The 22,832-nt window shown below is 51.5% G+C and overlaps 4 protein-coding genes and 1 pseudogene across 4 annotated transcripts; 4 read left to right on the top strand and 1 right to left on the bottom strand.

The window, feature by feature from the left end:
• Positions 1-211: 211 nt before the first annotated feature.
• Positions 212-550, top strand: LOC128898444 (feather beta keratin-like). Its single transcript, XM_054172272.1, has one exon. The coding sequence runs from the start codon at positions 233-235 to the stop codon at positions 548-550; it is 318 nt and encodes a 105-aa protein (XP_054028247.1). The 5' UTR covers positions 212-232.
• A 2,610-nt stretch (positions 551-3,160) lies between these two features.
• On the bottom strand, positions 3,161-6,666 carry LOC128898407 (protein NYNRIN-like). Its single transcript, XM_054172079.1, is given in 2 exon segments — positions 3,161-6,456; positions 6,459-6,666. Coding segments are annotated over 2 exon segments (3,504 nt in total).
• A 4,316-nt stretch (positions 6,667-10,982) lies between these two features.
• On the top strand, positions 10,983-11,306 carry LOC128898406 (feather beta keratin-like; annotated as a pseudogene).
• Positions 11,307-15,321: 4,015 nt separating this feature from the next.
• LOC128898405 (feather beta keratin-like) lies at positions 15,322-15,660 on the top strand. Its single transcript, XM_054172078.1, has one exon. It carries the CDS (start codon positions 15,343-15,345, stop codon positions 15,658-15,660), a length of 318 nt encoding a protein of 105 aa, XP_054028053.1. The 5' UTR covers positions 15,322-15,342.
• A 5,023-nt stretch (positions 15,661-20,683) lies between these two features.
• Positions 20,684-21,028, top strand: LOC128898441 (feather beta keratin-like). Its single transcript, XM_054172264.1, has one exon. The coding sequence runs from the start codon at positions 20,711-20,713 to the stop codon at positions 21,026-21,028; it is 318 nt and encodes a 105-aa protein (XP_054028239.1). The 5' UTR covers positions 20,684-20,710.
• The last annotated feature ends 1,804 nt before the right edge of the window (positions 21,029-22,832 follow it).

Here is a 22,832-nt window from a genome sequence, read left to right as displayed (position 1 = left end):
ACCTCTGCTGGGCTGGGCTCACATCTGCTGCCAGCCCTGCCAGCATAAAGCTGGCCCAGCGCCTCTCTCCCTCACAGACGCCTCCTGACGCCTTCTCCTGCGCTCTGCTCCCTCCACCAGGTCAGCCTCCAGTCCCTCACCCTCCTTCTCCTGCCGCAAAGCCCTTCTCTCTCACACCCCTGCGCTCCCTCCACACCCTCTCTCTCTTCCAGGGCCCCTCCACCCCACACCCATGGCCTGCTACGACCGCTGCCGCCCCTGCGGACCCACCCCGCTGGCCAACAGCTGCAACGAGCCCTGCGCCTTGCAGTGCCAGGACTCCCGCGTCTTCATCCAGCCTTCCCCCGTGCTGGTCACCCTGCCAGGACCCATCCTCACCTCCTTCCCCCAGAGCACCGCCGTCGGATCCTCCTCAGGGGCTGCCCTGGGCACCGAGCTCAACGCCCAGGGACAGCCCATCTCCTCCGGCGCCTTCGGCAACGGCTACGGCTACGGCTTGGCTGGCCTGGGCTATGGTTGCGGCGCCGTGAGAGGCTGCTACCCCTGCTGAGGGCCCTGCACACCCCCCCTGACACCACACACAGCCTGCAACAGCTCCTGCAGCACAAGCCCCTGGCCTGATGGTCGCCATGCTTGCCCGTCACACCGCCTCCCTTCCCCTTGCTGCTCCTGCCTCTGCCCTCTGCTTTGCCCTCAATAAACTTCTCCTGCACACCAGACCCACATGCCTCCTCTCAATTTCTTCTCAAGGCCAGGGCTGCCCTGGCCTTTGCAGTCACTCAAAAAGGTCCACAAGTGCTCTCCTCAGAAATATGCCACCAGCAACACCTCACAGCAGCACCTTGGGAGGGTTTGGATTGTGACACAGCCCCAGCAGCGCCTCACACAAAGGCTCCAACACTACAATATTCCTCTGTGATGCCTCTGCCCAAGTCCCTCAACAGGCTGCCCAGCTGACCGCCAGCCTTGCTGTGGAACCCGCACTTGGTGTAGTGCTGGGTCCTTGGTGGACCATCTGCCTGGCCAGTGTCCTCATTCCACCCAGGTGGATGTCCCCAGGCCATGCTCTTACCTTCCTATGGCATCCTCAACGTACCCCCTGGGGAGCAGCCTCAGGACACAATCCATATGCAATACGCAAAACAAGCAAAACCAACAAGACAATACCAAGCCAGCCTAAACCTTCTTTAAGTAGGCCCAACAGCCAAGGAGACATATTACCAAACCAAGATTGAAGCCATTGATCAAAAGGAGTAACATCTTTAACAGTTGATTGAGTGTGATCCTCTAGTCAAACAAGATTTATATGAATTGACTGTGATCAGGCAAATTAAAGCAACACTTGCCTTCAAAATCTTCACAGCTATGACCGTGAGCTAAAAGCAAAAAATCAATAGCAGCTCGATCGATTATCATCGATATTCAAAATACTGCTTCCTCATAGTCTTGATTCTTCTGCACATTAGCTAAAGAATACCTTTAAAAATGAATACCTGTTCACTCCAAACCTTAACTATATTACAGGGAGCTCCTTTGAAACGCCTAGGCACACAACTAAGAAGGTTCGAACCAAAAGAGAATCTGACCATTTGAACTCATCACTGAGTAGGCCTACCTTGCTACAATTACTATGTACTACGTACCTGTAAACACCAAGTGCTTACTATTCGTTATGCTTATTAGGAAAACTTAGCAAAACTCTGAATAACAAACCTCTGAAAGACATTACAACCAGAAATGATAAAATTAGCACTGCTGCTTTCAATCTGAGCAGAGTAGCGCAGCTGAAGCCACTGGGGGAGTGGGGGCGCTGCCGCGGCCGCCGCTACTTTCGGTGCTGCCGGTGTCGGTGGTGCGTCAGCCGGTACCGCCTTGGTCGGAGCCGTCGGTATCCGTGGGGGCCGGCAGGGCTCGTGGGCGGGGTGCGGTCGCCAGAATGCCGTAACCGCAAGCCTCCAAGCGCTCCGTTGTTTCTAAGGGGCTGTAAAGCAAAGTCGGCGCTGTGTGAATTTCTCAGCATCGGTGTTGTCGTCTTCCGAATCCGCGCCCTCGCTGGCGATATCAGAGGAAGATGTTGATGAATGGGTTGAACACACTGAGGCACAGGTTTCGCTGCCCTTTTTCGGCTTTTTCTCTGCTTGAGGCTGACTTGGAGAAAGGTACACAAGAGACTCAGCAAGTGTCTTGTATTATGCTTCTATTTCAGCGCCGGACACAGGTAGAATCATTTCAAAAGGCCTGTGTGTCTTCAGACAGTTTTGGGCAAACCTTTATACAAAAAGTTGTCTATTTGTCATGACAGAGGTATGTCAGTATTTTGCAGAAAAGTCCAGGTGTCCATTATCTAATACAAAAACTATCTTGTCTAGGACTAGCAGAAGTAAATGACTAAAAACCCTGCTATTCCTTATCTATGCAGAGGCTGTCTGCCAACTCCTCTCCCCCTCCCTGCATTCCAGCATTCAGCTAACGAGGAAAATTCTTATCTACTTGGTTATTCTGTTAATGAGAATTTTCTGTTCATCAGTTCCCCCCTTTGACCACTTTCAGTATTCAGTATCACTAAGGTTGAAAGAGACCTCAAAGATCATCGAGTCCAACCTGTCACCACAGACCTCATGACTAGAGTAGGGAGGACACTAGTGCCCACTGCAGGCTTGAACTCACGACCTTCCCCATTAAAGGTCTTATGTGCTACCAACTGAGCGAGCTTTCTTACAGCCAAGAGTATATTCCTATACTATATTTTCTTAAAATAATGTCCTGTTTCCAGCTCATGCCTAAGTTTATAATTTTTATACTTCTGGTAGGATTCTACACTACTCTTTCCAGTTTTCACTTTTTTCATTACTTTCTACAAAAAGGGTTCGTGAAGGATCTACAATTAATAAGTCAAACTTTGGACCCAGGCTTTCTGAGCTATCTTTCCCATGCTGACAATTGTGGAAGTTACTATCAGATGTAGTCACCCAGTCTGATGGCCCCCAAGTCCAATTCATTGAGGCTACCCCAAATAAAGGGGTCCTCATTTGGCCTCGAGGAAGTTCAGTGCATATCCAACAGTTAGAGAGATTAGTTTGCAAAGCCAATTCTTGACTAACATTTAAGTACGTATTTCCTTCCCATCCCTCAACAGTATCAATCAACAAACAAATCACAATTATCTATACAACTTGAGCTTCAGGGGCCCCTGGGATTCGAGTTTCCATTCTCTCGCTGAGGTCTTCTTGACTCTGGTGTGGTGAATCCAAGCAGCTTGTTCCTTGATTTTGATGGCTGTGAAGGATGTCAGTAACACCTGGTATGGTCCAGTCCACTTGGGCTCCAGAGGGTTCTCTGAAAGAGATCTGACATAGACATAATCTCCAGGTTCCACATCATGGACTGGTCTGTCTAACCCTCTCACATGGGTTCCAATCACCTGTTTGTTGACAATGCTCAGGTTCTTATAAATTTGCTGAACATACTTGTTCAACATTTCCTCTCTAAATTGCCCTGCTTCAGAAGGGTCCATAGTGCCTACTACATAAGGTCTTCCAAACAGGATTTCAAATGGGCTCAACCCTTCCTTTATTCTTTGCTTAGTTCGAATTCGCAACAGGGCAATTGGTACTGCTTGTGGCCAAGGCAGGTTTGCTTCCTGTCCAATTTTTACTATCTGATTTTTGATTAAGTGGTTCATTTTCTCCACTTGCCCACTTGAATGTGGATTGTAGGGGGTGTGGAGTTGCCAATCAATCCCTAAAATTTTGCTCACCTGCTGTACCACCTTGGCCACAAAATGAGGTCCCCTGTCTGAGGAAATAGCAGCAGGTACCCCAAAATGAGGTATTATCTCTTGTAACACTGCCTTAGTAACCTCCCGTGCTTTGTTTGTGCAGCAGGGAAATACTTCTGGCCAACCAGAGAAGGTGTCAGTGAGTACCAACAGGTACCTGTATCCCCCCTTTCTTGGGAGCTCAGTAAAATCAATTTGCCATTGTTGTCCTGGATAATTTCCTTTGCTAATTTGTCCCAGTCTAACTCCTCTTCTTACTTTGGGGTTAGCCTTAAGACACACCTCACAGTGCCGGGTTACCTGTTCTACTGTGGTGTATAACTTCCGTGCTATACACTCCTGAACCAATTTTCCATACAGGGCTTCTGCTCCCCAGTGAGTCTTTGCATGTTCCATCTGAACAAAAGCCCAGAGAAGGTTAGTGGGAATGATTAATTTCCCATCCGGTGTCCTGGCCCAGCCCTTTCCTATCCTATTCCCCAAAAGGTCTTTAATTAATTTCTGATCCTCTGTGCTGTACACAGGTTCTGGCTCTTTTTGCTCAATTGACAGTTTGCCATCTGGGATCAAAACAAACTCTGCCACCTTCCTCCCCTCCCTGGCCACCCTTTTTGCTGGTTCATCTGCCAGTCTGTTGCCTCTTTCCTGACCAGTATTCCCTTTTTGGTGTGCTTTGCAGTGCATTATGGCTACTTTGCTTGGCTTCTGCACTGCTTCTAGCAGCCTCAGTATTTCTTCTGCATGCTTAATACCTTTTCCTTGAGATGTCAACAGTCCTCTTTCCTTCCAAATGGCTCCATGGGCATGTACCACCCCAAAGGCATACTTGGAGTCAATCCATATGTTTGCACTTTTCCCTTGGGAAAGCTCAAGGGCTCTGCTGAGTGCTATTATCTCTGCCTTTTGAGCGGAGGTGTTACTTGGTAGGGCTTCTGCCTCTATTGCCTCTTCTGCGGTAGTTACGGCGTACCCAGCTTTTCTTTCTCCCTGGATCACAAAACTGCTTCCATCAGTGTACCAGTTATGGTCTGCCTTTTCCAGGGGTTCTTCCTTCAGGTCAGGTCTGCTGGAATAAGTGGCCTCAATTGTTTCCAAACAATCGTGAATAACTGGTTCTCCATCACCACCCTGGAGGAAAGAGGCTGGATTGACAAAGTTAGCAACTTTAATTTCTACATCATCCTGCTCCACTAGGATGGCTTGGTGTTGATGAAATCGTTGTGGAGACAGCCAGTGTCCTCCCTTGGCTTCTAGAACAGCAGAGCTGGTGTGTGATACCAGGACCGTGATCTTCTGCCCCATTGTGAATTTGTGAGACTCTTGAATGTTAATTGCAACTGCTGCCACGGCCCTCAGGCATCCTGGCCATCCCTTGCTTACCTCATCCAGTTGTTTAGAGAGGTATGCCACTGCCCTTCGGTAGGGTCCTAAGGTTTGTGCTAGGACTCCGAGTGCTATCCCTTGGCTTTCATGGGAATACAATAAAAAAGGTTTAGTGACATCAGGTAGGCCTAGTGCTGGTGCCCTCATCAATTCCTTCTTTAAGGTATGGAAAGCTTGTTCAGCTTCTCCATTCCATTGCAAGTCCTTATCAGTCACTTTCAATAATTCATAGAGGGGTTTCACAAGCAGGCCAGAATTATAAATCCACAACCTGCACCACCCTGTCATTCCCAAAAAGGTTCGGAGTGCCTTTGCTGTGTTTGGCAGTGGGATAGAACAGATGGCCTCCTTTCTTTCGGGGCCCAGCACTCGTTGTCCTGCTGTTAATTCATATCCCAAGTAGGTTACTTGCTGCTGTACTATTTGGGCCTTCTGTGGGCAAACTCGATACCCATTCAGTCCCAGGAAATTCAGAATACTCACAGTCCACCTTTCACAATCCGTCCTGGTCTTGGTGGCCAGCAGGATGCCATCTACATACTGCAGCAGAACTCCGTTGCCTTCTGGCTTGTTCCACTTTTCGAATTCTTTTGCAAGCTGATTTCCAAAGATCGTAGGACTGTTCTTAAACCCTTGGGGCAAGACTGTCCAAGTTAATTGACACTTCCGGTTAGTTTCTGGGTTCTCCCATTCAAAGGCAAACAGTGGCTGGCTCTCGGGGGCCAGGGGTAAACAGAAAAAGGCATCTTTTAGATCCAAGACGGTAAACCATTCTAATTCTGTTCTTAATTGAGTCAAGAGGGTGTATGGGTTTGCCACCACAGGATGGATATCCTTTGTTATTTTATTTATAGCCCTTAGGTCCTGCACTAACCGATACCCTCCAGCTGGTTTCCTTACAGGTAAAACTGGAGCATTGTAAGCTGATTCACACTCTGTTAGCAGCCCATACTTTAAGAATTTTTCTACAATAGGCAAAACTCCTTCCCTATCTTCTTTCCTTAAAGGATATTGTTTTAATCTAACTGGTGGAGCTCCAGGCTTAAGATCTATTATCACAGGTAGGGCATTTTTAGCCCTTCCAGGCTGCTCAGTGTCCCAGACTCCAGGATATACTTGATCTTTTATGCTTTCTCTTATTCTGTTTTTCTCTTGTCGAGGGCTCATTAATGCAAGACTTAAAACCTCAATCAACTGTTCCTCCCTTACTCTGAATTCTACCTTCCCCTTATTAAATTTAATTTCAGCTCCCAATGCTTCCAACAAATCCCTCCCAGCAATGACTTTGGGGCATTTGGCATATATAAAAATTTATGTAAGCCCCATGTTTTACCATATTTATATTTAAGAGGTTTAAAAAAATATGCCTTCTCAGTTTGACCTGTAGCCCCTATCACAGAAACATAGCTCTCATCCAAAGGCAGCAGTGCTTGATTTAAGACTGAAAAGGTTGCTCCGGTGTCCACTAAGAATTCCAGTTTATTTTCTTGTTCCCCTAGCTTCATTATAACCAGAGGATCTGCTAGGGTATTTATAGTCTCCTCCGGTCCTCCCTAGTCATCCTCTTCTAGTTGTGCCTGAATTCTATTTTTCCTTTTCCTCTCTGGACATTCTCTTTTCCAGTGTCCCTTCTTTTTGCAGATCGCACACTGATCTTTTTCCAACCGTACTCTGTTAGTCCCTTTAGTCTCCCTACCTTCCTGTAACGCTGCTACCAACATTCTCTTCTCTTTTCTCCTATTTTCTTCTTCCCTGTTAGAGAATACTCTCCATGCTACATCCAAAAGTGCCTCTAAATCCCTTCCCTGCGGGGGTGACAACTTTTGCAACTTCTTTCTGATATCACTAGCAGATTGCCCAATAAATAGTGATACCAGTTGTTGTATACCTACTTCTGATCCGGGGTCAAGAGAGCTGTTTTTCCTCATGACTTCCCTCAGCTTATCTAAGAATTCCGAGGGTGATTCACCAGGCCCTTGTCTGACCGAGTATAACACAGACCAGTTAACTGCTTTCGGCATGGCTTTTTCTATTCCCCTGGCTACGAACTCCCGGTATTCCTCCAATCTAGCCCTTTGCAGGGCATTGTTTGTATTCCATTCCGGATTTTGGAGTGGAAATACGTCTCCAATGTTTGCCCCCCCTCCCCGGGTTTGAATTCTTTCTGTTGCTAGCTCCAATCCATGTTTTTCAACTAATTGTTTCTCTGTTTCAGTCATTTGTTCTAATAGTAACTGGATATCGTCCCAGTCTGGATTGTGCTGCCTGATCATGAATCGAAAATGTGTAGCCATGCCTGTGGGATCGTGACGATAATTTTTAGCCTTTTCTCTCCAACTATCCAAATCATGACTTGTAAAAGGCACCTTAGTCCAGACTGGGTCCCCCTCAGGCCCTACTGCTTGTCGCAGGGGGGCTTGAATGAGTGCCTGGGAAGCCGGGGCATTTGCTTGCTGTCCTCGGGTCCTTCTTGACACTGGGCTTCCCTGAGCATAGCTCTGGGAACTGACTCCGGTGTCACTCTCTGAATTGCTGCCACTCCCAGAACTTCCTGCATTATTTTCCGAACTCTCTGTCACTACCTCTTGCAGTTTTCCTGGAGATTGATAAAATTCAGGCAGATCCTTTAATTCCTCAAGTTTAAGACACCTCTGCCCTATGCTACACGCAGAGCAACACCTTTTCAATCTTGTCTGCCTCTTATTCTTGGCCTTGTATTCTTTTTCAAGGGCCAAAACCATTGGATCAGAGGGAGCTCTAATACCACAGTCCCTTTGACACTCCGGATGTTCTCGGAGATAGAAAAACATGTCAGCATATATTGTCTCATCCCATTTCTTTTCTCTTCTTAAAAACAACATCAATTGCAGTAAGGTATCATACTCCAGACTCCCATTTCCAGGCCATTTCTCTCCACTGTCTAATTTATATAATGGCCACCACCGAGTACAATATTTAATTAGAGTCTTTTGATTTGTTGACCCTCCTGGGGGACCTCCAATTTCCCTCCAGTGGGCAATTATACAACCAAGTGGGCTATGTCTTGGGATCTCACTACTTTGTCTCCCTCCCATTTTACACAATACAACACAGTACTGTCTTTTTTACAGCACACAGAACACAAAACAAATACAAATACAACTACAACAGTGATGACCGGTTCTTAGCACACAGTTATTGGCCACACACACTCAGCCACACATTCAAAACCTAAACAGTATTTCTAATACTTTATGTTCTTTAGGGACCCTCTTGGCCCCTCGCACACTTAAACAATGTTTATAGTTCCCTTTGGGACCCCCCTGGTCCCAACCCAAGAGCTCTTTTACCTAGGGGTGCAATAAATGCCTCTCCCGCGCAGGGCGTCCCCTCGCGCCTTACGGAGTTACCCCTTTCATAGAAGCAAACCTTCTCTTAGATGGCAGTCTTGTCTGTTCCTGCAGCGATCTGATGAGCAGCGGAGCTCTCCTCGAGAATTTCTCAGCGGGCCCTGAGAGGTCCGGCTCCTCAGCAGGCCCTGCAGCCAAACAGAGTCGTCCTGCCGCGGTCGCCAAATTGACGTGGAGAAACATACACAAGAGACTCAGCAAGTGTCTTGTATTATGCTTCTATTTCAGCGCTGGACACAGGTAGAATCATTTCAAAAGGCCTGTGTGTCTTCAGACAGTTTTGGGCAAACCTTTATACAAAAAGTTGTCTATTTGTCGTGACAGAGGTATGTCAGTATTTTGCAGAAAAGTCCAGGTGTCCATTATCTAATACAAAAACTATCTTGTCTAGGACTAGCAGAAGTAAATGACTAAAAACCCTGCTATTCCTTATCTATGCAGAGGCTGTCTGCCAACTCCTCTCCCCCTCCCTGCATTCCAGCATTCAGCTAACGAGGAAAAATTCTTATCTACTTGGTTATTCTGTTAATGAGAATTTTCTGTTCATCAAGGCGAACGTCAGTGGTGCCAGTCGATCGCTGCACAAGCAGGGAATACCCTATTGACGCTTCTCGGGGCTCGCCCTTCACCTCAGTAGCCATAGGGTCTCTGACAGTTCTTCCTTCTGTCCCTGTTAACCCTTTACATCCCTGTTCGAGGCGCCACTTCTGGGTGAATGACAAGGGAAGACTCGCGGCAAATCAATATGATTGATAAGCAAGCTCCAACTTTAGTGTTCGAAAGCACGGCTTATAAAGCATCTCAGCTAACTATGCACAGATGTCAATATTCCATTGGTTAGTAGTCCAGGGTTACATTATAATACCCAGCCTCCTCGCGGTTCCGTCCACGAGCAACTTCACAAGCTCCTTTCTCACAGTTCTTTGTTTCACAGACATTTTGTTTCACATGCTGTTATCTTCTAACACAGCTGAAAGCAAAGCCACGAGGCTATGGTGACATTGCTGCATCAGCACACCAGCTAACTGTGAGCAGTAAACAAGAAGATGCAGTCCGGCCTACACACTTTGTTCAAGCAGCTGTTCCACAGAACCATGTCCCTGTAATTCGAACCATTCCTCAATACCTGCCTTTCAAACCCCTTGCTGACTGGGCCTCATGGCCTTCTCCACCATCTGCTGTGGGATGGCACTCAAGATCATCTGCTCCATCACCTTCCCTGGCACCAAGTCACACCAACAGCCCTGAGGAATCCATCATTCTTCTTCTGGCTCTTTGGTGCCATGGGCAGCACCTTGACAAATGTCCATTCAGCTGGGCCAAGCAGGACTGCTGGGAAACAATGGAAAGTGTCTTGGGGAGCTCCTCCACCAGCTCCCTCAGTAGCCTTGCCTGCCTCCCTCCAGCCCCACAGACCTGGGTGTGTCTCACTGGAGCTCCTTCCTGACCATTTCCCCTTGGAGAAGAGAAAGGCACTTCTGCTGTGCAGAAGCAGCAGCAATCCTACTTGGCTTTGCCCTCTCTCATTTCCTCCCTTCAGAAGCTCACAAAGCCCTTGGAGTCCTCCTGGGTTCCCTGCTTTGGCATCAACAGGTCAGGAACTCTTCTCTTGAGGAGCTCCAGCCCAAGCTCTCTGTGCAGCCAGCCTACCCTACCCCAGGGCCTTCTCTTTCCCCAGGAAGTCTTCAAGAAACCTGTGCACATGGCACTTTGGCACGTGCTTTAATGCCCATGGTGGGGCTAGGGCAATGCTTGCACTTGATGCTCTTAGAGGTCCTCTCCAATCCAAACAATTCTCTGATTCTGGCACTCTATGACCTGCTGCTGAGGCCACCAAGAGGTCCTGCTTGAAGACTGTCTGGTCAGGCCTGCTCATCCTGGACTCCTGTGCCCTTCAGGACGGTCTCCCAAGATACTTTGTCAAGCAGGTTACTAAACAAGGCCAAGTGTGTCCTCTGCAAGTCCAAGGTGGCAGAGCTGCTGACCTCACTGCTTACTCCTCTCAGAACAGAAGGCTCCAGCATAGAGGAACTGCTGTGCCCAAGAGGGCCTCCAGGCTCCAGCTCACACCCAGCTCCCTCTTTGCTCACAGACAACAGGGCCAGAGGAGCTCTTGCTGGGCCGCAGGAAATGAGACCCCCAGCCACAAGGGCAGCCACAAACCACAGCAGCCCAGGGCCACGCCGTGACCTCACTGCTGACACCCCACCTCTGCTGGGCTGGGCCTCACCTCTGCTGCCAGCCCTGCCAGCATAAAGCCGGCCCAGCGCCTCTCTCCCTCACAGACGCCTCCTGACGCCTTCTCCTGCGCTCTGCTCCCTCCACCAGGTCAGCCTCCAGCCCCTCACCCTCCTTCTGCTGCCCCAAAGCCCATCTCTCTCACAGCCCTGCACTCCCTCCACACCCTCTCTCTCTCCAGGGCCCCTCCACCCCACACCCATGGCCTGCTACGACCGCTGCCGCCCCTGCGGACCCACCCCGCTGGCCAACAGCTGCAACGAGCCCTGCGTCAGGCAGTGCCAGGACTCCCGCGTCTTCATCCAGCCTTCCCCGTGCTGGTCACCCTGCCAGGACCCATCCTCACCTCCTTCCCCCAGAGCACCGCCGTCGGATCCTCCTCAGGGGCTGCCCTGGGCACCGAGCTCAACGCCCAGGGACAGCCCATCTCCTCCGGCGCCTTCGGCAACGGCTACGGCTACGGCTTGGCTGGCCTGGGCTATGGCTGCGGCGCCGCGAGAGGCTGCTACCCCTGCTGAGGGCCCTGCACACCCCCCCTGACACCACACACAGCCTGCAACAGCTCCTGCAGCACGAGCCCCTGGCCTGATGCTCGCCCTGCTTGCCCCTCACACCTCCTCCCTTCCCCTTGCTGCTTCTGCCTCTGCCCTCTGCTTTGCCCTCAATAAACTTCTCCTGCACACCAGACTCACATGCCTCCTCTCAATTTCTTCTCAAGGCCAGGGCTGCCCTGGCCTTTGCAGTCACTCAAAAAGGTCCACAAGAGCTCTCCTCAGAAATATGCCACCAGCAACACCTCACAGCGGCACCTTGGGAGGGTTTGGATTGTGACACAGCCCCAGCAGCGCCTCACACAAAGGCTCCAACACCACAACGTTCCTCTGTGATGCCTCTGCCCAAGTCCCTCGACAGGCTGCCCAGCTGACCGCCAGCCTTGCTGTGGAACCCTCAGTGTGTGTAGTGCTGGGTCCTTGGTGCACCATCTGCCTGGCCAGTGTCCCCATTCCACCCAGCTGGCTGTCCCCAGGCCACGCTCTTACCTTCCTATGGCATCCACAACTCGCCCCCTGGGCAGTAGCCTCAGGACACCATCTCCTCTTCACTGCAGGCTCTGGACTAGCATCCTCCTAGCTGCACGCTCCCTAGGCCACCTGTGAGGGGTCTTGTGACCGTTTGAGGCTGTGCCTTTAAGAAAGGGACAGTGCTGGGACACTCTGGCTGAATAGTTTGACAAACAAAGATAGGTCTAAATGAATTTCATTGCTAGATTGGCAGACTGTAGCTTTAACTTTTAGTGCAGTTGGAATGTTCCTCAGTTCCACTCTGTTCTCCCTTTCCAGCCTGTCTGCTTCTGAGCAACCAGCCGGAATGCCCTTCAATGCCAGGTGATCATTAATCCCGCATGCGCTTGTGTATTGGGTTGGGGCAGATCCCCTCCCCACCACAGGCAGAAATAACCACTCAGACAAACGGATTGCAAAAAGTGATGGAAAGATTAAATAGGAAAACTATAAAAACGACAATGAAAGTTTTTACAGAGGACCACAAGCACCATGACAAAAGAGAGAGATCCCAGAACATACCCAAGAACGTCCCATCCCCTCCTGGGTGTACACCCAAAAGCCCCAGGGCTCCTTCCTCCCCACTCCCCCAAACCCAGCCTTGGGCCTGTGCAGGCCCGAGGGAGGCAGCTCATGCCATTTTACCTAGGCAGCAGCAGGGAATGAAAGAGGAAGTGAAGACCCCGCATGGACATTTTAAAGGGGAGCAGGGCATTATGGGAATGGAATACCTGGTTCCCTGTGACCACCCCCTGGGCTGGGGCTTACCCCTTGGGACCTCCCAGGTGTGGCCTGTGGCAGTGGCATCTGGGCCAGCACCCAGATGCTTGTAAATACAGCATTCCTTTGCTTCTCCGACTGAGCTAGCTGTGCTTTCTTTCTCTGTGGGGGAGGGAGAGCTGGGCCTTCTCTCAACCTACCACAGGTCTCCAAGCAACCATCTCTCTGACCTGAGGTCACACAGAAAGCTCCCTCTGTGAGGTCAGCTGCCTGCTCAGGGTGGGCTCCCTGAGGTCCTGAGGACCAGAAGCAGGAGCAGGCCCTTGGCCCTGCTTGGCTGGGCTGCTGAGGCTCCTGTGGGGTGGCGTGGCCAAGAAGGTGGCACTTTGGGCACATTCCCCTCTGCTACCCTTTACCTCTCTGCTTCTGAGCCTGGGCACTTAAACCTTGACCTCTGGGCCACTGAGATCTTTGCTTGCCCCCACCTTGCTTATCACCAAGGAAAAGGACCTAGAGATGTTGGTCAATATCCAGCTGGAGATCAGCCAGCTTGTGCTCCGGTTGCCAAGGCAGCCTCCAGCCTCCTGGCTTGGATCAGCAAGAGTGTGAGCAGCAGGAGCAGGACGGTGACCATGCCCCCTGCACTGTGGGGCACTGTGGAGGCACAGCTCTCATCCTGTGCTCACTTTTCAGGCCTCTCACTCCCAGAAGGACATTGAGGTGCTGCAGCAGGTTGAGGAGAAGGGCAATGAAGCTGGTGAGGGGTTTGGAGCACAGGGCTGGTGAGGAGCATTTGGGGGACCTGGGCTTCTTCAGCCTGGAAAATGGGAGGCTGAGGGAAGAGCTTTGGAGTGTGTGCAAATCTCAGAAAGGCCATTGGAGACTGGTAGAGGTTGGTCTCTTCTCCAAGGAACAAGGCAGAGGGCAAGAGCAAATGGCTTCAATTTGCACCAGGGGAGCTTTCAGTTGGATATGAGGAAGACTTTCTTAATGGAAAGGCTTGTTGAGCCCTGCACCAGGCTGTCCAGGGCTGGAGGGATGGAGAAGCTGTGCAGGGGTGGTGCTAAGGGACTTGTTTGAGTGGTGGCCTTGGCAGCACGAGGATGCTTCTTCTGAATGCTCCTCAGCAGCAAGCAACCATCCTGTTGGCCAGGTGAGTGGTAGAGAAAGCTCTCCCTGGGCTTGCCTTTAAGGGCATGCCCGTATCTCCATGCCACAGCAAGCCCTGGCTGCTCCCACAACATCGCAACACACTTCAACACCATGTTTGACAAGGAGATGGGAGCTGGCAGCACTCTTGCATCACAGACTCACTTGAGATGGAAAACTCCATCAAAATAACCGAGCCCAAGCTTTAAGCAACACTACCAATTCCAACACCAAAGCATGGCCCGAGGCACCAGAGACAGAGGCAGAGTTTTGGTGACCCTCATCCCATTGTCATAGCATTGCCAGTTTGGTCCCCAGGGCAGAGTCTGCAGCTCCCAGCTGTCAGCAGCCACTTTCTCCAGGAGCAGGCTGTGGGGCACAATGGCAAAGAGCTTCCTAAAGCCCTGCTGAAAACCACCCAAAGCTTCTCGCTGTAGCATCCTACATGCTTCTTCTGGCTCTTTGGTGCCATGGGCAGCACCTTGACAAATGTCCATTCAGCTGGGCCAACCAGGACTGCTGGGAAACAATGGAAAGTGTCTTACTGAGCTCCTCCACCAGCTCCCTCAGTAGCCTTGCCTGCCTCCCTCCAGCCCCACAGACCTGGGTGTGTCTCACTGGAGCTCCTTCCTGACCATTTCCCCTTGGAGAAGACAAAGGCACTTCTGCTGTGCAGAAGCAGCAGCAATCCTAGTTGGCTTTGCCCTCTCTCATTTGCTCCCTTCAGAAGCTCACAAAGCCCTTGGAGTCCTCCTGGGTTCCCTGCTTTGGCATCCACAGGTCAGGAACTCTTCTCTTGAGGAGCTCCGGCCCCTGCTCTCTGTGCAGCCAGCCTGCCCTACCCCAGGGCCTTCTCTTTCTCCAGGAAGTCTTCAAGACACCTGTGCACATGGCACTTTGGCACGTGCTTTAATGCCCATGGTGGGGCTAGGGCAATGCTTGCACTTGATCCTCTTAGAGGTCCTTTCCAATCCAAACAATTCTCTGATTCTGGCACTCTATGACCTGCTGCTGAGCCACCAAGAGGTCCTGCTTGAAGACTGTCTGGTCAGGCCTGCTCATCCTGGACTCCTGTGCCCTTCAGGACGGCCTCCCAAGATACTTTGTCAAGCAGGTTACTAAACAAGGCCAAGTGTGTCCTCTGCAAGTCCAAGGTGGCAGAGCTGCTGACCTCACTGCTTACTCCTCTCACAACAGAAGGCTCCAGCATAGAGGAACTGCTGTGCCCAAGAGGGCCTCCAGACCCCAGCTCACACCCAGCTCCCTCTTTGCTCACAGACAACAGGGCCAGAGGAGCTCTTGCTGGGCAGCAGGAAATGAGACCCCCTGCCACAGGGCAGCCACAAACCACAGCAGCCCAGAGCCACGCCGTGACCTCACTGCTGACACCCCACCTCTGCTGGGCTGGGCTCACCTCTGCTGCCAGCCCTGCCAACATAAAGCCGGCCCAGCGCCTCTCTCCCTCACAGACGCCTCCTGACGCCTTCTCCTGCGCTCTGCTCCCTCCACCAGGTCAGCCTCCAGCCCCTCACCCTCCTTCTGCTGCCCCAAAGGCCATCTCTCTCACAGCCCTGTGCTCCCTCCACACCCTCTCTCTCTTCCAGGGCCCCTCCACCCCACACCCATGGCCTGCTACGACCGCTGCCGCCCCTGCGGACCCACCCCGCTGGCCAACAGCTGCAACGAGCCCTGCGCCTTGCAGTGCCAGGACTCCCGCGTCTTCATCCAGCCTTCCCCCGTGCTGGTCACCCTGCCAGGACCCATCCTCACCTCCTTCCCCCAGAGCACCGCCGTCGGATCCTCCTCAGGGGCTGCCCTGGGCACCGAGCTCAACGCCCAGGGACAGCCCATCTCCTCCGGCGCCTTCGGCAACGGCTACGGCTACGGCTTGGCTGGCCTGGGCTATGGCTGCGGCGCCGCGAGAGGCTGCTACCCCTGCTGAGGGCCCTGCACACCCCCTCTGACACCACACACAGCCTGCAACAGCTCCTGCAGCACGAGCCCTTGGCGTGATGCTCGCCCTGCTTGCCCCTCACACCTCCTCCCTTCCCCTTGCTGCTCCTGCCTCTGCCCTCTGCTTTGCCCTCAATAAACTTCTCCTGCACACCAGACCCACATGCCTCCTCTCAATTTCTTCTCAAGGTTAGGGCTGCCCTGGCCTTTGCAGTCACTCAAAAAGGTCCACAAGAGCTCTCCTCAGAAATATGCCACCAGCAACAACTCACAGTGGCACCTTGGGAGGGTTTGGATTGTGACACAGCCCCAGCAGTGCCTCACACAAAGGCTCCAACACCACAATATTCCTCTGTGGTGCCTCTGCCCAAGTCCCTTGACAGGCTGCCCAGCTGACCGCCAGCCTTGCTGTGGAACCCGCACTTGGTGTAGTGCTGGGTCCTTGGTGGACCATCTGCCTGGCCAGTGTCCTCATTCCACCCAGGTGGATGTCCCCAGGCCATGCTCTTACCTTCCTATGGCATCCTCAACGTACCCCCTGGGGAGCAGCCTCAGGACACAATCCATATGCAATACGCAAAACAAGCAAAACCAACAAGACAATACCAAGCCAGCCTAAACCTTCTTTAAGTAGGCCCAACAGCCAAGGAGACATATTACCAAACCAAGATTGAAGCCATTGATCAAAAGGAGTAACATCTTTAACAGTTGATTGAGTGTGATCCTCTAGTCAAACAAGATTTATACGAATTGACTGTGATCAGGCAAATTAAAACAACACTTGCCTTCAAACTCTTCACAGCTACGACCGTGAGCTAAGAGCAAAAAATCAATAGCAGCTCTATTCTGTAAAAATGCATGCCTTAAACTATTTTGATCTACAAGCAATTGGTTTAAAATTTCAGTAGTAACATGAGCTTGTTTAAATGACCAGCCAGCCAGTTTCTCAATTTGCCTTAAGGCCTGCTTAGCAGCAAGACGAGGAATAAGCAAAGAGGCAAAAGTGTTCTGTAGCGCAGCATGTCTAACAGACTGACGTAACCCATACAAGGCACAAAGCTTACGTTGAGCTAGTACAACGTTCTAACAGAGCTGGCATAATACATGGTCAAAGATAACAGACATTGTAAAAAAGAATTTAGATCTTAATAGTTCCAATCTTTACATTTCACTCCTCTTATTGACAGAGAAAACTTGATTATGCTTGAACACATAGCACACAGAGATTAAGACACAAACGCAATCCTTAGCGCTGTCTTTTACAGTCTGCTTTAGGGGTATGTTGCATTTTTATTTTCTCTGGGATGGTCAGAAATCATCAATTGTTTAATGGTAGCAAGATTTCTTGAATCTGTACAGGTAGCTCTGGCCAGGCTCTAGCTTCACGGATACAAAACTTGCAGGCAAACAGCAACAGCGAAAGAGCTTCATTGCTTTGCCCAATATAACATTACACATAACAATGTGTTTTTGCTCATCCTAGTAATACTGATCTCTTATTGGCACCATTAAAACTTCTTTTTTTGCTATGGGGTATTCTCCCACTCACTCTTATTCGTATTTGTTCGTTGATGTTTTCAACCTCAAATGAAAATACATGTAAAATTATAGCAAACTGGTGAAATAACACATAGGTCCACATAAACATCTTCTCTAATCACACAACAATCAAACAACCATAATATTCAGTCCTAAGTCACATGGTGTTGTGGTACATTCTTCTGAGTGATGCTTTTGATCCCAGATTATCATCAATGTTCAAAATGCTGCTTCCTCATAGTCTTGATTCTTCTGCACATTAGCTAAAGAATACCTTTAAAAATGAATACCTGTTCACTCCAAACCTTAACTATATTACAGGGAGCTCCTTTGAAACGCCTAGGCACACAACTAAGAAGGTTCGAACCAAAAGAGAATCTGACCATTTGAACTCATCACTGAGTAGGCCTACCTTGCTACAATTACTATGTACTACGTACCTGTAAACACCAAGTGCTTACTATTCGTTATGCTTATTAGGAAAACTTAGCAAAACTCTGAATAACAAACCTCTGAAAGACATTACAACCAGAAATGATAAAATTAGCACTGCTGCTTTAAATCTGAGCAGAGTAGCGCAGCTGAAGCCACTGGGGGAGTGGGGGCGCTGCTGCGGCCGCCGCTACTGTCGGTGCTGCCGGTGTCGGTGGTGCGTCAGCCGGTACCGCCTTGGTCGGAGCCGTCGGTATCCGTGGGGGCCGGCAGGGCTCGCGGGCGGGGTGCGGTCGCAAGAATGCCGTAACCGCAAGCCTCCAAGCGCTCCGTTGTTTCTAAGAGGGGCTGTAAAGCAAAGTCGGCGCTGTGTGAATTTCTCAGCATCGGTGTTGTCGTCTTCCGAATCCGAGCCCTCGCTGGCGATATCAGAGGAAGATGTTGATGAATGGGTTGAACACACTGAGGCACAGGTTTCGCTGCCCTTTTTCGGCTTTTTCTCTGCTTGAGGCGAACGCCAGTGGTGGCGGCTGGTAAACGCGGTGTGGTCGCCGTACGATGTGCCGGGGGCGGCCCTGGTGATGCTCTTCAAACGCAGCGTTCGGCTGCAACTCAGATAGAACTGGGGCTGCATCTCGTCCTGACAAAGTTCCTGTCAGCCATCCGCTGTTCCAGCTTATATTTCTTAATACAGTTTATGCATTCTCGACACGGCTTTTGCAGCTTGATAGCAGTTTTATCGCCATCTATAACCAAGTCCCACAGTTTGTTCCCATATTCTGTCCAACAAAAACAACTATCTCCACTAGGGAAAAATCTCAAGGCGGATCCATGAGCTACAAGCCCAGGAATTACCTTAGACGATACGTCTGCCTTTCGTTGTTCTGAAAAACAATGAGACAATGAGGACGCTACCTCTTTTTCCATAATCACCGGTACTCGTCTCCTTCCACGCCGGTCTCCTTAGGGCTCTTCCGTGCCGCAAGCTCCCCTAATTGGTCTGCTCGCTGGCTGCCGTTTTGACCCACCGGTGCGGTCTTGCACTGTCGTCCCCATCGACATGGCTCGTTTCTCAAGGAAACATCTAAATAACTTAAGGGCTTCTTCGCTCTCCTTGGCCGGGGGATTTCCTTAGTGCAGCCCTGAACCTAGAGTCTGCAGCCCTTACCCGGACGGCGAGCAGAATTCCTGCCCAGGCACGGTACGAACTCCTTACGCCAGCATCAAGTCGTACTTTGCCAGTCGATCGCTGCACAAGCAGGGAATACCCTATTGACGCTTCTCGGGGCTCGCCCTTCACCTCAGTAGCCATAGGGTCTCTGACAGTTCTTCCTTCTGTCCCTGTTAACCCTTTACATCCCTGTTCGAGGCGCCACTTCTGGGTGAATGACAAGGGAAGACTCGCGGCAAATCAATATGATTGATAAGCAAGCTCCAACTTTAGTGTTCGAAAGCACGGCTTATAAAGCATCTCAGCTAACTATGCACAGATGTCATTATTCCATTGGTTAGTAGTCCAGGGTTACATTATAATACCCAGCCTCCTCGCGGTTACGTCCACGAGCAACTTCACAAGCTCCTTTCTCACAGTTCTTTGTTTCACAGACATTTTGTTTCACATGCTGTTATCTTCTAACACAGCTGAAAGCAAAGCCACAAGGCTATGGTGACATTGCTGCATCAGCACACCAGCTAACTGTGAGCAGTAAACAAGAAGATGCAGTCCGGCCTACACACTTTGTTCAAGCAGCTGTTCCACAGAACCATGTCCCTGCAATTCAAACCATTCCTCAACACCTGCCTTTCAAACCCCTTGCTGACTGGGCCTCATGGCCTTCTTCTCCACCACCTGCTGTGGGATGGCACTCAAGATCATCTGCTCCATCACCTTCCCTGGCACCAAACTCACACCAACAGCCCTGAGGAATCCATCATTCTTCTGGCTCTTTGGTGCCATGGGCAACACCTTGACAAATGTCCATTCAGCTGGGCCAACCAGGACTGCTGGGAAACAATGGAAAGTGTCTTGCTGAGCTCCTCCACCAGCTCCCTCAGTAGCCTTGCCTGCCTCCCTCCAGCCCCACAGACCTGGGTGTGTCTCACTGAAGCTGCTTCCTGACCATTTCCCCTTGGAGAAGACAAAGGCACTTCTGCTGTGCAGAAGCAGCAGCAATCCTAGTTGGCTTTGCCCTCTCTCATTTGCTCCCTTCAGAAGCTCACAAAGCCCTTGGAGTCCTCCTGGGTTCCCTGCTTTGGCATCCACAGGTCAGGAACTCTTCTCTTGAGGAGCTCCAGCCCCTGCTCTCTGTGCAGCCAGCCTGCCCTACCCCGGGGCCTTCTCTTTCTCCAGGAAGTCTTCAAGACACCTGTGCACATGGCACTTTGGCACGTGCTTTAATGCCCATGGTGGGGCTAGGGCAATGCTTGCACTTGATCCTCTTTGAGGTCCTCTCCAATCCAAACAGTTCTCTGATTCTGGCACTCTATGACCTGCTGCTGAGCCACCAAGAGGTCCTGCTTGAAGACTGTCTGGTCAGGCCTGCTCATCCTGGACTCCTGTGCCCTTCAGGACGGCCTCCCAAGATACTTTGTCAAGCAGGTTACTAAACAAGGCCAAGTGTGTCCTCAGCAAGTCCAGGGTGGCAGAGCTGCTGACCTCACTGCTTCCTCCTCTCAGAACAGAAGGCTCCAGCTCACACCCAGGTTCCTCTTTGCTCACAACCAACAGGGCCAGGGGAGCCGTTGCAGGGCCGCCAGGAAATGAGACCCCCGGCCACAAGGCAGCCACAAACCACAGCAGCCCAGTGCCACGCCGTGACCTCACTGCTGACACCCCACCTCTGCTGGGCTGGGCTCACCTCTGCTGCCAGCCCTGCCAGCATAAAGCCGGCCCAGCGCCTCTCTCCCTCACAGACGCCTCCTGACGCCTTCTCCTGCGCTCTGCTCCCTCCACCAGGTCAGCCTCCAGCCCCTCACCCTCCTTCTGCTGCCCCAAAGGCCATCTCTCTCACACCCCTGCGCTCCCTCCACACCCTCTCTCTCTTCCAGGGCCCCTCCACCCCACACCCATGGCCTGCTACGACCGCTGCCGCCCCTGCGGACCCACCCCGCTGGCCAACAGCTGCAACGAGCCCTGCGTCAGGCAGTGCCAGGACTCCCGCGTCTTCATCCAGCCTTCCCCCGTGCTGGTCACCCTGCCAGGACCCATCCTCACCTCCTTCCCCCAGAGCACCGCCGTCGGATCCTCCTCAGGGGCTGCCCTGGGCACCGAGCTCAACGCCCAGGGACAGCCCATCTCCTCCGGCGCCTTCGGCAACGGCTACGGCTACGGCTTGGCTGGCCTGGGCTATGGCTGCGGCGCCGCGAGAGGCTGCTACCCCTGCTGAGGGCCCTGCACACCCCCCCTGACACCACACACAGCCTGCAACAGCTCCTGCAGCACAAGCCCCTGGCCTGATGTTCGCCCTGCTTGCCCCTCACACCGCCTCCCTTCCTGGCCCTTGCTGCTCCTGCCTCTGCCCTCTGCTTTGCCCTCAATAAACTTCTCCTGCACACCAGACCCACATGCCTCCTCTGCCTTTCTTCTCCCAGGCCTCTGCCAGCTTCACAGGGGAAAAGGTCTGAGCTCAAGTGGCCGTGGTGGTGGGTTGGAAAGGGGCCAGAAGTCCTCTCTTCAAAACAAAAGACCCAGCCAGAGCACCAGAGAGTAGCACAAGGAGACTTCCAGAATGTAACTCAAACCATTCTCATTGCCAAATTCAGGCGTGGACACACCAAGGCACTTCTGCCCACACCTCTCTCGCCATCTCTCCCTGGCAACACACTCCTCAAGCACAGAGTCACGAGTTGGAAAGGTCCCTCAGTACAACTCAGTCCAACCTTTAACCAACACTACCAATCCAACTGCAAACCATTGCCCTAAGCACCACAGATAGAACAGAGTTTTGGTGACCCTCATCCCATTGTCCTTAGCCATCGATCCCCCATGGCCAGAGCCCTCTCTACAACATTCCTACCCTCAAGCACATCAGGCTTCCTGTGGATCTTGATGTCATCTGCAAGCTTATTGAGTGTGCCCTCCATCCCTTGCCCACATCAGGGATAGAAGATCCTAAAGAGAACAGGCCCCCGCAGAGCCCTGCAGAACAGCACTGCTGAGCAGCCACCAACTGGATTGGCCTCCATCCACCACCACTCGAGGGGCACAGCCATGCTGCCAGTTTGGTGCCCAGGGCAGAGTCTGCAGCTCCCAGCTGTCAGCAGCCACTTTCTGCAGGAGCAGCCTGTGGGGCACACTGGCAAAGAGCTTCCTAAAGCCCTGCTGAAAACCACCCAAAGCTGCTCCCTCATCCACCACGTGGGGCCCTTGGTATGGAAGGAGATCTGCTCAGGCAGGCAGCACCTGCCTTTCAAACCCCTTGCTGACTGGGCCTCATGGCCCAGTTCTCCACCATGACTTGTGGGATGGCACTCAAGATCACCTGCTCCATCACCTTCCCTGGCACCAAACTCACACTGTTATAGATGACTCCTGGTAAAAGGTTTTGGTAACAGTTTTATTGGCACTAAAAGATCTTAAAAAGGTAATAAAAGGTAATAAAAGGCAAGAAAAGCAAAGCAACCGGTTGGGCATGCGAGGGTACAAAACTTCACCCCACAGCACCTTTACAATAGCTTTCTTCATCTTCTATGGTTACATCATCTACAGAAACAAGCTTATGCTAAATAGAAGGCAGGCATATGATAATGAGTCTTCAGAATAGGTGATCAAATCCCTTCTCCCTACATTCTGTGTGGTAGGGGTCAAAGCATCCACTTGCCCGCGTGCTCAGTCGTCCAGGCTTCTTATCTAAAGAAAACAAACTCTCAGCGCTTCTCCTCAGCCTTGGGGTCTCCAATTAGCCAAACACACTGTCTCTGTTTAAGTCTGTAAAATATGCAGCTCCCCCATTGCCCTCAAAACAGGCTCCTGCAAGCTCCTCACCCCCAATCCCAGAGCACTCGGAATTGTCTAACACAGATCACAGAATCACCAGTATATTCATAGCACACACCAACAGCCCTGCAGCGTCCAACATGCTTCTTCTGGCTCTTTGGTGCCATGGGCAGCACCTTGACAAATATCCATTCAGCTGGGCCAACCAGGACTGCTGGGAAACAATGGAAAGTGTCTTGGGGAGCTCCTCCACC

Source organism: Dryobates pubescens, chromosome 23, assembly GCF_014839835.1.
Source record: "Dryobates pubescens isolate bDryPub1 chromosome 23, bDryPub1.pri, whole genome shotgun sequence".
Taxonomy (NCBI): Eukaryota; Metazoa; Chordata; class Aves; order Piciformes; family Picidae; genus Dryobates; species Dryobates pubescens.
The sequence above is the reverse complement of the archived record's forward strand: the minus strand, read 5'-3'. Positions and strand labels throughout refer to the sequence as shown.

Coding starts and splice junctions, on each gene's coding strand:
- LOC128898441 (XM_054172264.1), top strand. CDS start 20,711: ATGGCCTGCTACGACCGCTGCCGCCCCTGCGGACCCACCCCGCTGGCC.
- LOC128898444 (XM_054172272.1), top strand. CDS start 233: ATGGCCTGCTACGACCGCTGCCGCCCCTGCGGACCCACCCCGCTGGCC.
- LOC128898405 (XM_054172078.1), top strand. CDS start 15,343: ATGGCCTGCTACGACCGCTGCCGCCCCTGCGGACCCACCCCGCTGGCC.